The sequence below is a fragment of the Coffea eugenioides genome, chromosome 4 (genome assembly GCF_003713205.1).
Source record: "Coffea eugenioides isolate CCC68of chromosome 4, Ceug_1.0, whole genome shotgun sequence".
Taxonomy (NCBI): Eukaryota; Viridiplantae; Streptophyta; class Magnoliopsida; order Gentianales; family Rubiaceae; genus Coffea; species Coffea eugenioides.
The window spans coordinates 9,368,469-9,382,965 of NC_040038.1; the positions used below are offsets into that span (position 1 = coordinate 9,368,469).

At 37.9% G+C, this 14,497-nt stretch overlaps 3 protein-coding genes across 4 annotated transcripts; all 3 read left to right on the forward strand.

Annotated features, from left to right (window-relative positions):
• Positions 1-1,277: 1,277 nt before the first annotated feature.
• LOC113767691 (elongation factor 1-alpha) lies at positions 1,278-4,154 on the forward strand. 2 transcript variants are annotated; one of them, XM_027311866.1, is made up of 3 exons: positions 1,278-1,382; positions 2,338-2,818; positions 2,940-4,154. In XM_027311866.1, the coding sequence occupies exons 2-3, from the start codon at positions 2,357-2,359 to the stop codon at positions 3,825-3,827; spliced, it is 1,350 nt and encodes a 449-aa protein (XP_027167667.1). In that variant the 5' UTR covers positions 1,278-1,382; positions 2,338-2,356; the 3' UTR covers positions 3,828-4,154. The 2 variants fall into 2 exon arrangements, with proteins under 2 accessions (XP_027167667.1, XP_027167668.1); XM_027311867.1 differs by having other exon boundaries at positions 1,300-1,387.
• A 1,681-nt stretch (positions 4,155-5,835) lies between these two features.
• Positions 5,836-7,373, forward strand: LOC113768664 (mitochondrial import inner membrane translocase subunit TIM14-3-like). The gene is made up of 3 exons (XM_027313112.1): positions 5,836-5,981; positions 6,186-6,355; positions 6,912-7,373. The coding sequence occupies exons 1-3, from the start codon at positions 5,958-5,960 to the stop codon at positions 7,069-7,071; spliced, it is 354 nt and encodes a 117-aa protein (XP_027168913.1). The 5' UTR covers positions 5,836-5,957; the 3' UTR covers positions 7,072-7,373.
• A 710-nt stretch (positions 7,374-8,083) lies between these two features.
• Positions 8,084-13,847, forward strand: LOC113768058 (putative D-cysteine desulfhydrase 1, mitochondrial). Its single transcript, XM_027312289.1, has 10 exons — positions 8,084-8,588; positions 8,702-8,767; positions 9,038-9,232; positions 9,325-9,435; positions 10,021-10,112; positions 10,974-11,060; positions 11,501-11,558; positions 11,636-11,749; positions 12,233-12,330; positions 13,420-13,847. The coding sequence occupies exons 1-10, from the start codon at positions 8,256-8,258 to the stop codon at positions 13,622-13,624; spliced, it is 1,359 nt and encodes a 452-aa protein (XP_027168090.1). The 5' UTR covers positions 8,084-8,255; the 3' UTR covers positions 13,625-13,847.
• The last annotated feature ends 650 nt before the right edge of the window (positions 13,848-14,497 follow it).

Here is a 14,497-nt window from a genome sequence, read left to right on the forward strand (position 1 = left end):
CATAACTAAGTTGTAAATTGACTCAAATAATACTTGTCCATTTACCTTTAATAAAGTCGTATTTTAATATTTATCCACATACTTTTATCTCTATCCTACGTGGCTATTTGATAGAGCGAGTATTCCACACTTCTCTCAATGTCTATGTGCTCTGGTTATTTTTTTCTCTTGATTTCCTTTGTCTTTATTCTTTTTTTTCCTATCAATTTTGGATAATCTTTCTACCAATATCTTTAATGTAAATTTTGTTATTATCCTAATCACATGTGATGTCATGTTGAATTCTCAATATGCTTCTTCAAACAAATTTCTATCTCACTCTTGATGGCTCATTTTTAATTGACCATATTAGAATTTTTTTTCAAATTAAATTTTGAAAAGAACATTAGTTTTTATCATATAGGTTTTATATATTACAGGTTCAATCATTTTTTCTTTGCACTTGCAGGTATGTCTATCAGCAAAGTTTTATTTGGGGGAGCAATGGATTGAGTTGTATGAGGGAAGGAGTGTAAGTGAGAGGTATCAGAGTGTAAGTGAGAGGTATCGGAGTGTAAGAGTTTTCACCTACCTAATTCGGGTTCAAAATCTTCCACTTATCTAATAAAAGTTTCATTTATCTTTATCTATATTACTTTTAAAATCAATCTTTTATACACTGACAGTGTATACACCATCACCATTGGATGTATGACAATTCATTTATATTTAAATTTAAATTTCAAATTTTGCCCATGTGTCATGTATTTAACTATGATAGTGTATACACTGTCAATGTATATAGTATTGACTCGTGATATGTTTTATTTTACAACACCGCTTCCAACCAAAGATAAAATGGATTGTGCAAATGCACAGAGTTGAATCTAGTTAAGCTCACAAGTACAAGAGACGTCAGAAGTGGCAATAATTTTGGAGACTACAAATGGAAGTTTTGTAATTACGTCAAAACTCAAGGACTACAAGAGTATAATTCTGAATTTATTCCCCAAAAAGAAAAAGGGGTAAAATACTAAAGTAGGACAGAAAAGTAAAAGCAAATTCATGTCGAGGCTACATCTGTAAATCCACACAAAAGCAAGTCCCAAACCGAAGAACAGGTAAAGCCACAAGTGAGTGCGCAACAAGACGGCCACTAGGGCATCTTCAGACATCAATGGAATCCGCGGCTGCCCATCCCATACTTTTTACCGTTAGATCATTCAATCCAACGGCCCACGAAAAACCCTAGCTACGGCATCCTTCTTCAAACCCATTTATAAAGTCCTCATACGCCTCGTTCTCCTTCTCAGTTTCTCTCTCGCTCTTCATTCGCTCTCTCTCTCTCTCTCTTTCTGTATTGCTCAGCAGCGAGAGAGCTCTCCATCTGCATTTGTTTTAAGGTCAGGTCTCTCTCTCTCTCCCGATTTATTTCTCTCTGGCACGCACACTTTCGCACAAAAGCAGAGGTGTTGAAGCCTTTTTTTCTGTTGATTTATGGTTGTTTAGATGCTTGCTTGAAGATTTTTCATTTTTGTTGATTTAGATCTGTTGGAGCTTGTGAAATTTGCTGATATGTGTGCGATTTGGGAGTGTAATTATCTGATTTGTGATTCTAGAGTCGATTACTCGGTTAATAAATAATAATTGGTCGGCTTGTTGAGTGCTGAGTTTTTGGTTTCGATTCGTTTTTAGTGATAAGAGCTTGGGTCTATTTGATGATCGGTTGGGTTATATCGGTTTTAATGTGTATTAGATGCGATGAAACGATCCGCTTGACCTCGTATGAATGTTTTGTTTATGTTGTCTGCATGTTGATGTTAGTCCGGAATTCAGCTAAATAGACCTTTTTTAAGTTTTCAAATGAAAATTTATTTTGCTTTTCACGTTTCGTTGGTGTTTGGTTCAGATCCGTCTTATTTTTTGATGATTTATGAAAAACTGTGGGCTAGGCCGAATTTTAGATGGAATTGTTCTGCGAAAACAGTTTTTCCCCCAAAATTTGCTTTTGTTTTCGTTTTACCAATGCTAGAGTTAGAAACCGTGCTGGCTTTTCAGTCAGAGACCTGAATTTGAGTTGATAATCAAGTGTCTTTGTTTAGTTTTGGACCATTTATTTAACGTCAGTAAAGGCTTTTGATAAACAAGCATGACCGGTATGTAGTTCTGGGCTTCATTTTTTGTGATTTTGTTCAAAACTTTTTGCTGCTACACGTCCACGTATCTTGATTTATTACTATTAAGCTTTTAATACGAGTTATTTTGGGTTATGTGATTTGTTTTTTGTTTTTATTAGCTTAGAAGCGCTAGAGATTGCATGCACTAGCTTGGACTGACGGCTGTGTTCTGTGTTTGCAGTGTCTTTTGAAAGTTTAGGATGGGTAAGGAAAAGGTTCACATTAACATTGTCGTCATTGGACATGTCGACTCTGGAAAGTCAACCACCACTGGTCACTTGATCTACAAGCTTGGAGGTATTGACAAGCGTGTGATTGAAAGGTTCGAGAAGGAGGCTGCTGAAATGAACAAGAGGTCATTCAAATATGCCTGGGTGCTGGACAAACTCAAGGCTGAGCGTGAGCGTGGTATTACCATTGATATTGCCTTGTGGAAGTTTGAGACCACCAAGTACTACTGCACGGTCATTGATGCCCCTGGACATCGTGACTTTATCAAGAACATGATTACTGGTACCTCACAGGCTGATTGTGCTGTGCTCATCATTGACTCTACCACTGGTGGTTTTGAAGCTGGTATTTCCAAGGATGGTCAGACCCGTGAGCATGCTTTGCTTGCCTTCACCCTTGGTGTCAAGCAAATGATTTGCTGCTGCAACAAGGTGAACTCTTTTGCCTTGAAGTTTTGTAGTCTTGTATAAAATGACATTTTTATTTGGGTTGTCTTTTCTCTTGCATCATTAACTGCTGTTGTTAATCATTTTTGATTCCTGGCTTTTGTAGATGGATGCCACCACTCCTAAATATTCTAAGGCAAGGTATGATGAAATTGTCAAGGAAGTCTCTTCCTACTTGAAGAAGGTTGGATACAACCCTGACAAAATCAACTTCGTCCCAATTTCTGGATTTGAGGGAGACAACATGATCGAGAGGTCTACAAACCTTGACTGGTACAAGGGCCCAACTCTCCTTGATGCTCTTGACCAGATCCTAGAGCCCAAGAGACCCTCAGACAAGCCACTCCGTCTCCCACTCCAGGATGTCTACAAGATTGGTGGTATTGGAACTGTTCCTGTTGGTCGTGTGGAAACTGGTGTCCTCAAGCCTGGTATGGTGGTTACTTTTGGTCCAACAGGGTTGACAACTGAAGTTAAGTCTGTTGAGATGCACCATGAAGCCCTTCAGGAGGCTCTGCCTGGTGACAATGTTGGGTTCAACGTTAAGAATGTTGCTGTCAAGGATCTTAAGCGTGGTTTTGTTGCCTCCAACTCTAAGGATGACCCTGCCAAGGGAGCTTCCAGCTTTACCTCTCAGGTTATCATCATGAACCACCCTGGCCAGATAGGAAATGGATACGCTCCAGTGCTTGACTGCCACACCTGTCACATTGCAGTCAAGTTTGCTGAACTTGTGACCAAGATTGACAGACGATCTGGTAAGGAGCTTGAGAAGGAGCCCAAGTTTTTGAAGAATGGTGATGCTGGTATGGTTAAGATGATTCCCACCAAGCCCATGGTTGTGGAGACTTTCTCTGAGTATCCACCTCTTGGACGTTTTGCTGTGAGGGACATGCGTCAAACTGTTGCTGTTGGTGTGATCAAGAACGTTGACAAGAAGGATCCAACTGGTGCCAAGGTCACCAAGGCTGCAGCCAAGAAGGGAGCCAAATGAAATGTGTTTATGAGATTTCGCTCTGATGAACTAGTTTCTGTTACTTGCTTTAGTTATTTTCGATTTTCTTCTGGACATCCTAGCAGTTTTGAATATTGCAGAGTGGATTTCATCACGGTTCTCTAGCCTTGCTTGTGAGGATAGTGGAGAAATCGAGCAATCTGGGTGTGAACCTGGTTTGCTTGATGACAGTGGTGGAGTCCATTTCGAAGCTGTCAATTGTTTTGGTTTCTATAGGTTTAAAACATATGATGATGAGTTTTTACTCCTTGGTCGGTAAACAATTTAAAGTTCAATGTTTCGTCATTCTTGTGCCTTGTGCTATCACTCTCAGTTCTCGTTTACTAATTTGTTATTCCTTCTTGAATTTCTGGCTTGCATTTGTAGCATGTTCTGCCTACGTGACTAACCTGCCTACTAAATCTCGACCGTGCACAATTCAAAGAGATGCTACTGTAGTGGAAACGTATGTGTAGTAGTTGGTTTAAGGGTTGTTTCGTAAACTCCCAATGTGAAGCACATTTGAAAGTTTGATTGGTGCAGCAAATTCGGCGAACAAATTTCGTACCCGGATTGAGTTGCAGACGTCATGCTTTTGTGTTAATAGATGGTTCGCGTGTCTGGTGTAGAATCTCACTGAGACGAGATGTTTTTGTCGCTTACTAGAGGGGGAAAAAGTTAAGTGATTATTTGATATTTACCTCCATCCAAAGGAACAGATATTCCTGTCGAAGGTTTCTGGCTATTGAAAATGGGAGTGGAGTTCTTAATTCCAAATCGTACCCACTTAATGAATGTCCATGAACTGATGTTTAACTCTACTAATTTCCCTAAAAAAGTTCTTGACTCGCAGGCATTGGATTTGTTGCTGACTTTGCTTATATAATTAATTGATTAAGCCATATAACTAGCCAAATGCCCGGGAAAAAATATTAGATAAAGGCCAAATTTAACTGACTTGCTTATTGTAGAGTTGAATCTTGTTTTTTCAAGTCTGAAGTGTGAACTGCGGAAAAGGGATATTCTAGCTATGTAACTGAAGGGAAAATGAACAAATCACAGAAAACCGATTCAATTGTGAGATATGTAAATAATGGTCTTTTAGAATCATCAAATACTCTCTTCTTCTTCTCCTCTCCTTTTGGAACCTTTACATTTCTGTGAATCTGGTTTGCACATTCTAATTAGAATTTCGGGATGGCGGAGCATCAATCAATATATATGTTTCATTTCAGTCACTAATTAATTGGAACCAGGTCTTTTACATTTCAAACAAGTTTACTTTCAGGTTTTGCATTTTTTGTATGCCACATTGATGAGAGCATTTGGCTGCCAACAAATTAAAGTTTGCAAACGATTCAGCTGCTTGCTCCCGCTTATTGGTAAGAAGTGTATTGATAATTCTTGACCAAAGGCCTTGTGTTTTACCCTGTAGGATGTTTTATTTTGTAACATTCATTTAGAAGGCCATCGACACAGGCATTCACATTGGAGCAATTCTGCACTGCTTGCAGTGGAATGATAGAGTATTTGGGGAGGAGGGACAGGAACGGTTGCAGGAAGATTTATAGTCAAGATTTGGCAAAAAAAAAAAAGAGTAAGGTTTAAATTGCATCTTGTACTTTATTTTTTACATCATATATAAAATTTAGTTCTATAATTACCCGTTTTTTAAAATGAACTATATCTTGTGCCTCTCGTCCCATCATTATTGTCCTGAGTTCGTATCAATGTATCGCCAGCCAACGTCTCCGATTTCAGCTTCTTAAATTTTGTGACTTTTCAGGTGACAAGGCCAGTTTTCTTAAATCTTTGGTAAATCTCACGCCTTCAAGAGTTTTTTTGATATTTTACCCTAAGTTTTATTTTTAGTAAACTTTCTTTGAACAAACACGTCGACGATATTAGTGGGACCCGGTCCAACCAGCTCAAACTTGGCATGCCTTGTTTCCCAAGCCAAGCCCATTTATACCGAACCTATAACTAGAAAAATCTCCTCCCTTATTCGAAATCACCGAAAAGAAGAAGAAGAAGAGATTTTAGAAAAAGCTGGTTCGCCATCTTCCCCCTAGAACAGAGTTGAAATTAAAGAAAGGCAAAACAAAAAGAGATTAAGGAAACTGAAGTTCGATGAGTTTGCCAAGTTCTTTCATGGTAAGCGGTCTTTATTATGTAGTGCTACTATATTATGGTTCTTCTCCTTGAATTTGCTGCTGTCAACCCGCCTGCATTTAATTAGCTTAGACTAATTGTCTAATTCTCAACATTTAATTTTGTGGGCATGTTGATTTTGCAGCTTAATTTATCAATCTAATTGAAAATTTTGTCTTTTTGTTTTGTTGGGTTATAAATATGTAGGCTTCTCCTATGATAATGTTTAGCGCGGTTGGAGCGGCTGCTTTAGGAGCAAGACAACTAATTAAATATTGGCAAGCATTTAAAGCTGCTCCTCGAGTTCGGAGATTTTATCCTGGCGGATTTGAGACCACCATGACTAGACGTGAGGCTGCTCTGATTCTGGGAGTTAGGTAATTTCTCAAAATTTGTTAGTTTGGTTTTTTACTTGAGTATTCTGCAATTTTTTTTTTCGTTGTCCCTCTTATAGGTGTTGTTGTACTATTAATGTTTGGATTCAGTGGTCTTCAATGAGAACATCGAATTTGGTTTGCTGATCGGTGATGAGGCTTTGCTAGTATTAGGAACGTGGGATTCAATTCTGTCCGTCCTCTGAAATTTGCATTAAAGAAAAAAGGGAACATAACAAAAGTAGTGATTGATGATTACCGCGTTTTTTAGGATGTTAGAAAAACTGGGTTTTGATTGATTTTGGGGTTAGGATTGTTGCTTTTGGAGAAAATGCCATCGGTGAAATTTGCTCTAAAGATAAAGGTTTTTTTTTTTTGGTTTTTTGTTTTTTTTTTTGGGGGGGGGGGGTGGTTGTTGGGTAGGTGAGGCTAATCATCAATTGATTACTGCCTGTTTTAGGATGCAAGAATTAACTGAGTTTTGATCAATTTTGGCTTAAAAATTTTGCTTTCAAAGAATTGGCATTTGCAATGTTTGTTTGGATTTAATTGGTTGCAGGGAGAGTGCTGTTGTTGAGAAGATAAAGGAGGCTCACAGGAGAGTGATGGTGGCCAATCATCCTGATGCTGGTGGTAGCCATTATCTTGCTTCAAAGATTAATGAGGCCAAGGAGATTTTGATGGGAAGGAAGAAGGGGGCGTCTGACTCTGCATTCTAGCTGCTGATTCAAGCAAGAGGGCTAGGCTTTATGTGAAAAATTTTGATCCATTTTAGAGGAATTGTAATTGTTCAGCTAAAGCTGTGGGCTCATGTAGTTAGGGAGCCAAGTTGAGTCGTCATCTTTCATATTAGTAGCTATATCTACAATGAATGCAGAAGAGTCTTGCGGAGGTATAATTTGAGGATGGAATTTGACAAAATCCTAGTTTGGTTTTTGTTTTTGATCATCTCTGCTATTATAACTGCTGTCGTGATACTTGATCTGAAGGTACAGCTGCCCTTGATGGTTGATTTTTGTCATTGATCCTGCTTTATAACGCTGAATTTTCTTCCAGAATTAAGGAAAATTTGTATTTTTTTTAAATTTTTTTGGGGGTAAAATCTGCTACGAGAATTTCCTTTCAGATATGATTGTTCATGTTTGGTTAATGCCCTTTATCAACCTAAATCTGGGAAGGACAAACGTATGTATGCCTGTCAAAATGACAAAATCCCAATGTGGCTGAATGCAAGGCCTTTTCGCCTGTCAGTTACCTGAGACCTGGAGACTCTCGTCAGATACACAATCCAGTTGATTGGGAGAAACTTGTTTGTCAAAGTTTTCAATTAAGACTTTGTTTGTCTCTACTTTTTGTGGAATGGCAATGAGTAAACAACTACCAGGAAAATGTTGATTTCTCCTGTCATTGACAAAAGGGAGATGTTTGCACTTTGGTTTGAATGCTCTGCTAAGATCTTACCTGAGCAGGTCTACAAGTCCATAGTTTGCTTAGTCATCAATTCTGCAAGTTGGGTGTTCCTATTGATCAAGAGATGGATGGCAATGGTGCATTGCAGATCAAAATTTTTTGCATAAATTCCTGTTTAAAGTTCTTTTTTATCTCTGCACAAAGGGATTTAGAGTGCAAGTTCTTGTTTGAAGATGCCCAAGTAAAATTCACATTTAAGCGGACAATTTTGTAATATCCCCTTGTTTTTGTTAAATTGAGAAAGATGAAGAAGACACAAACAGACAAAATCAACAATGAGGCAAATTAATACTAATCTGTTTAGGATTCTCCAAATTATCTTTATTCATATCAAGACAACACCACAAGACTTCAAATGATGGAAGCCTGAAATTAGTGTATTGCCACTACTCTGCACATACACAAATTAGTTAAATCAGATATTAATAGTAGAATGTTTTGCAACAATTGGAGCCTAACCAGAACCAAATCATCATTCCTCAACAATCTCATCACTCCCCTTCCACCACTCCGACCGCCGCCGGATATTCCTCCCATCGCTGTGACTTCACCCACCAACGCTTGCGGTCAGAGTCGCAAGAGGGGACTCAAGTACTTTTCTTGTTACTCCCAGATTAGCTCTACAAGATCAGATATGGAGACAGACAACAAAGCCCATCAACAATCTGGTTTCAATTTCGGTTTTCTTACCAAGAAGCCATATGATCCACCTTCGTGGGCATCCCACCTCAGCCCTATCCCTTCTCATGTCTACTCCCTCGGCCACGTAAGCAGAATTGCAACATTTCTTTTTTTTTTTCCTTGTTATTTTCTTATCAATTTGCTTCATTTTGATGTTTTAATCAATTGTGAATTTACTTTTTTTTTTTTTTAAATTAGTTTCCTACTCCAATTCACAAGTGGAACCTTCCAAATTTACCCAAAGATACTGAAGTCTGGTTGAAGGTACATTTTTTTCTTTTAAACTTGGGAATTTTGTCTCTGCTAGATAGAGATGCTAATGACCCTGTACAAGTGATGTTTCTTTAGATTATGTGCAAGTAATTCGAGAATAATTGTTGTATTGCATATGTAAGATTATAGAAATAAATGATTTTTTTGCCTATTTTTGTGAGCTGAACCAATTGAAATACGTGTTAGTCATGTGTACTAATGCAGATTTCTTTTTAATGCTAAACAAAACGTGATGATGATGAAATTTTGCCATTCTTATAGCGTGACGATCTTTCTGGGATGCAATTAAGTGGCAATAAGGTTAGGAAACTTGAGTTTTTGCTGGCAGATGCCGTGGCAAAGGGAGCAGACTGTGTGATTACTATAGGAGGCATCCAAAGTAATCATTGCCGTGCTACTGCTGTAGCTGCCAAGTATTTGAATCTTGACTGCTTTGTTATATTACGTACTTCCAAGGTGCATAGCTGTTCATCCTTGCAGTATTCTAGGTTTGTGGTTTGCTTGGAAATGTTTGGATACTCGGAATAACATCTTTCAGGATTCTATAGGTTCTTGTGGACAAAGATCCTGGGTTGACCGGAAATCTGCTGGTTGAGCGATTAGTTGGAGCACACATCGATCTTGTTACAAAAGAGGAGTATGCCAAAGTTGGCAGTGTGGTATGCTCACCACTTGTCAAACTCTTATTTCAATCTGGGATAGGATACTTAAGTTCATATATCCAACTTTCTTGGTTGTGTGTACCCATAAATTGTGAAAATATCACAAGAAGTGCAAACTTAAAATATAAGAAACACATTTTACTAAATATATAATCCAAACATCATCCTTTGCTAAATGCAACAACAGGTATAGTATTGTAATGACACTTATATGATGCCATATAATAATACTAGTCACATCTTGGATAATTTATGTTTGCTACTCTAGGGACATATTTGATATCTTGAAAAGGGTGGCAGCTTATACCTTTCCTTGACCAAATATTCAAACCAAGTATTGGCTCATAAATATTGATCTTTTGGAATGTTTTCTACCTGATGCTGGATTATGATGTAAGACAAGTAAAGATCCTCACTCTCAACTATTGCAAAATCAGGAGCTCTGTGTGCTTCAAGCAGAACTGATGAGGCTTTGACAGACCTTTTCAGAAAATGCATTTGAAGGATAAAACTCATGTAAATTCCTGCTTAACTGAAGTTGATTCTGATTCACCTGAACACATAAGATTTTGTTATTCTCAGGAACTTACTAAAATTTTAAAGGAAAAACTGTTGAGAGAGGGGAGAAGGCCATATGTTATTCCTGTTGGGGGATCCAATTCTCTGGGAACCTGGTGAGGCTGATTTCTGATTCTCTATATCTTCTTTGCATTCTACTATGTAGGTATTTTATACATGACAGACAGACAAATCTGTGAAGAAATTGTTAAGGTGACAGACAAATAATGGAGAAATTGTTAAGTCTGCATAAATCTTGTAAATGAAGGGACGTGGACTGAAATGTTGATGTGCAATATACCGTAATTAGATGAAGTGGTAGTTAGAAGCCTTTATTACAGACTGGGAGATCTCTGAAGTACTTGAGAGATCTCATTTCCTTCTGGGGGAGAAAAAGGGAGGTGGGGAAGAACCTTGGACATTTCACATCTTCTCGATGTCTGTTAGGCTAATGCCTGGATCCTTTATCTGATATTGGGTGGTAATTACTTGGCTCGAGAAGAGCCCTTTTGAAATTATCCCTGGTTGTTAGCTAAAGTTTGAGATGAATGATAAATTACTATTGGCCTTCTTTATGTCCGCAACAAAAGTTTTGGTAGAGCTTACTTCTTCAAGGACTATCTTTGACCCTTCAGGAGATTGGAGAAAATTATCCTTTCATTGACAAATTTAACTTTCAAGTAGCTAAGTGTTATGTCCAATCTATCACGCAAAATGCTCTAGATTGGTGCTTATGGTCACATGTAGAACTCTGCTTGCGATTTCTCACATGTTATGTCTTGAGAAGATTGATATAGGGAATGTGTTGCACACAGTTTAAGTGAACAAGGAAAATCTAGTGACAGTGCCTTTTTTTCCTCTCTTCCCCTTTTTCTCTTCTGTTGGAGATGTAATAATAGTGGTAAATCAAATAGAAAAGATTCTGTGTTATAGGCTTTAAATTTTATGCATAAATGCATATGTTCTTTACTTTTCAGGGGCTACATCGAAGCAATTAGGGAGATAGAGCACCAACTTCAGCATAGTAAATCAGGATTTAATGACATTGTTGTCGCATGTGGCAGGTTTTGCTATTCCCTTTCTTCCTTATGGAATGTATATGCTTTATAAATCTGTGCATTCACAAGAATTGGGTAACACCAAATCCTACAGTTTTATTCAGTAATGATAATTAGATATTTGATAAAACAATCAGGCATGCCTTATCTGCTGTCCTTGTCAAATAAACGAAGAAGGGTTTAAAGAGTGCAAAAACAGATGAAAAATAGATAATAAATGATAGCAGATACAAAAATTAGCTTTCTTCCTTTGGAGCTTGGATTCTCCATTTTTCTAATTAACTGTAGTTGGGGTTGTTTACGTGTTGAATCAAGAAACACTTAGAAAATCTTGATCTGTTTTTTTGTCTACAGTTTCTGTACTAGCAATTCAGACGGTACAGCTTTACACACAATTACTTCATCTGATATGTCAACATTTATATTATCTTTGTCATGATTTTCAGTGGGGGTACAGTTGCTGGTTTGTCAATTGGATCCTGGTTGAGTAACTTAAAAGCAAAGGTCCACTTGCTTGCCAATTTTTCTTCTGAGCTGCACGTCTTTTGGAAACTCGGCTAGTATGTCTGGTTTGTGTGCAGGTTCATGCATTCTGTGTTTGTGATGATCCTGAGTACTTCTACGATTACGTCCAAGGGCTTCTTGATGGACTTGATGCAGGAGTAAGCTCACACGATATTGTTGATATTCAAAATGTGAGCAGTTCTTCCATTTCCTTGTGACCATATTAAAAATATATACCAGTTGTTGAATTTTATTTTATTTTTTTTCAAATTTCGTTCATTTGCCATCATTCATGTAAACCATCAGAAAGACGGTATGTGATGCATGATCAACAATTATACAAGAACAGTAATCTTCTCTATGATGACTCACTAAAAAGCCATTGTCATCACTTAGTGTGATTGCATTATATAAAGCTCAAGAAATGTCCATATGTGCTGAAAGCAAAATAACCATCTGTTAGAAAACTTCTTGCATGGGCTTGGCTGATGTCTCCTTTAGTCGTACCTAGAGCTTTTAACTAGAAATGCTGGCATGTTAGTATGAAATGGATGAATACTTCCTCTAATTGAGTCATAGATTCATTTTCGACAGTTTTCCTTCCAGCTGGTGAATGGATGATTCTGATATATTGGTTGAAGCTGTATGGGTGATCCTATTTTCATTTCTTTCAGGCCAAAGGTCTTGGATATGCTATGAGCACAAGTGAGGAACTAAAATTTGTCAAGGAAATCGCAGAAACCACTGGCGTTATCCTTGACCCTGTCTATAGGTATAAACTCCTTAAACATTATCAGTAACTTGTTAAAAATGCACAAGGTGCCAAGTTTAAAAATCAAGGCATTGTTAAGATACTCTAAAATTCACTTTCAGATTTGACATTGTTTCTTTAGTCTCGATGGCTCCCAGTCTGCAAAAGGACTTGTTGATATTGCAATTTGATTTTCAATGAGGTCTAGACATTGCGTATTTAGATAACTAGGTTGATAGACTATTTGCCCTCTTTTTATGTTCAAAATAGTGTCAAATTTTGTTCTCTGAAGCTGAAGATGCATCCACCCCTTGTTGAAAGCCACTGGGAATCTGGAGACGGCTACATGTCTGGGTCAGCCAGCGAATTGCCGCTCTCGAACTTGTGTCAGCATTATGCTGTCGGGAAGTCAAAACCATGGTCTTTTAGATAGTATGATTATATACGCAGTCATACAAATTCTCACTTCTTCCATACTGTACATAATCCTCCTCTTAGATGTTGGATAGTGATGAAAAAAAGATGCAATATAATTGGTTGAATCAAATAGATCTGCCATAGAAATTGAGGCGCTATGTTTAACATTAGGCTAGTGGGAAATTGATATACCTTTCAGAAGTTCATGTTTCTCAGTCGTATAAAACATCGCATATAGGATGAGGAAGGGGGCACTACCTACTACTTTGCTGAGCTTCATCACGTTATATGCCAAATTTCTATCCATAAGCTGCAAGGTTTTAACTATATTCTTTGTTTTATATTCATTTGGAGGGAGAAAGAGGGAGGGAGATGTCTAAGATGGTGGCTATGGGGAGGCGGGGGCTGTGCATAGGAACTAAATGTGTTGAAATTTGAAAAGCCTTGCTCTGCATCCTTTCCATTCTGCATAATCAGGATATGTGGATATGAAGTTCTTCGGTAACTAGTGTTAACTGGGATCTTGTTATACCAGTTTTCCAGTGTCCTGGTTATGGTAGTTCACTGGGAAACTTTTATCGATGTTTTCTCGTTATACTGGCAAAAGTGTGGTTTAATGGATGTAGTGACTGAGCTCTGCAGCTGAGAGAACTCTTATGCTGACATTTGTGTATTGCTTTTCTAATTCTCTAGTGGAAAAGCAGCCTATCAAATGATGAAAGACATGGCTGAGAATCCAGCAATGTGGGAAGGAAGAAAGATCCTCTTCATACATACAGGCGGACTACTCGGTCTCTACGACAAAGTTGAACAGATAGCTCCATTGGTGGGCAAGTGGCGTCAAATGGATATCCACGAATCTGTTCCCCGGAAAGAGGGTACTGGAAAGATGTTCTAAAATGATGGAGAAAGAGCTTTTCCTGTCACAGCATTGATTGATGTGAAAATCCATTTCCACTGTCCTCCTTTGCTTTACTGGAAAAGAATATTTTGCATGAGGAATGAACTGGGATTTTTTTGGCATCAATAGGCATTACGTTGTTTTAATTGACATTATTATGAAACGCATGCCAGCTTCTGAAGAAAATAAAAATATATGAAAACAATTCAATTTATCTTCATCGACTGCCTTCTTCTGCTGCATTTCGACTTGCTTGACAAATGACATGGATCCAAATCCTGATTGCCCTCCCAGTTTTTTCCTCCTTTTGTCTATCATATTTTCCCAAGAGTACAGAATCATTTGCTTTCTCTTGTAAAATATGTAGGTTGTGTTTTAAGGAATTTGGTAAATAGAATTCATACTCGAATAGTTAGTTGTTCAACTTGGATCTTAGAAAATGTTAAAACGACTACTTGCTTCTGCTCTATAATCTTTGCTTGATTATGTGTCCTCCTTAGTCGTATCCTCCTTTTCTTTTCTGTCATTTTAGCCTGAGGAAAAAAGTAATTATTTGCTCGCTCTTGTAAAGTATATATTCCAACCACCAGCCAATGCATTAAAGATTGGTGGGCGTTTTGTCTCCTACCAATTCGTCACATTAAAGGGTGGCTCTGCTTAAAAATTCAGGGAGGTACGTAGTGCATCCGTCTGGTCCGGTGATAGTTCAGTACCCTCCAGATTATTCTTGTACCTCTTCAAGTCCTCCCCTCCCCTTAGTGTAGGAATCTATCGTATCGACAAAAAAAAGGTGTAAAGTATATATTCCATGTTTAAGCAGTTTGATGAAATTGCCCTCATAATCGAATGGTATTTATTTCTACATTTTTT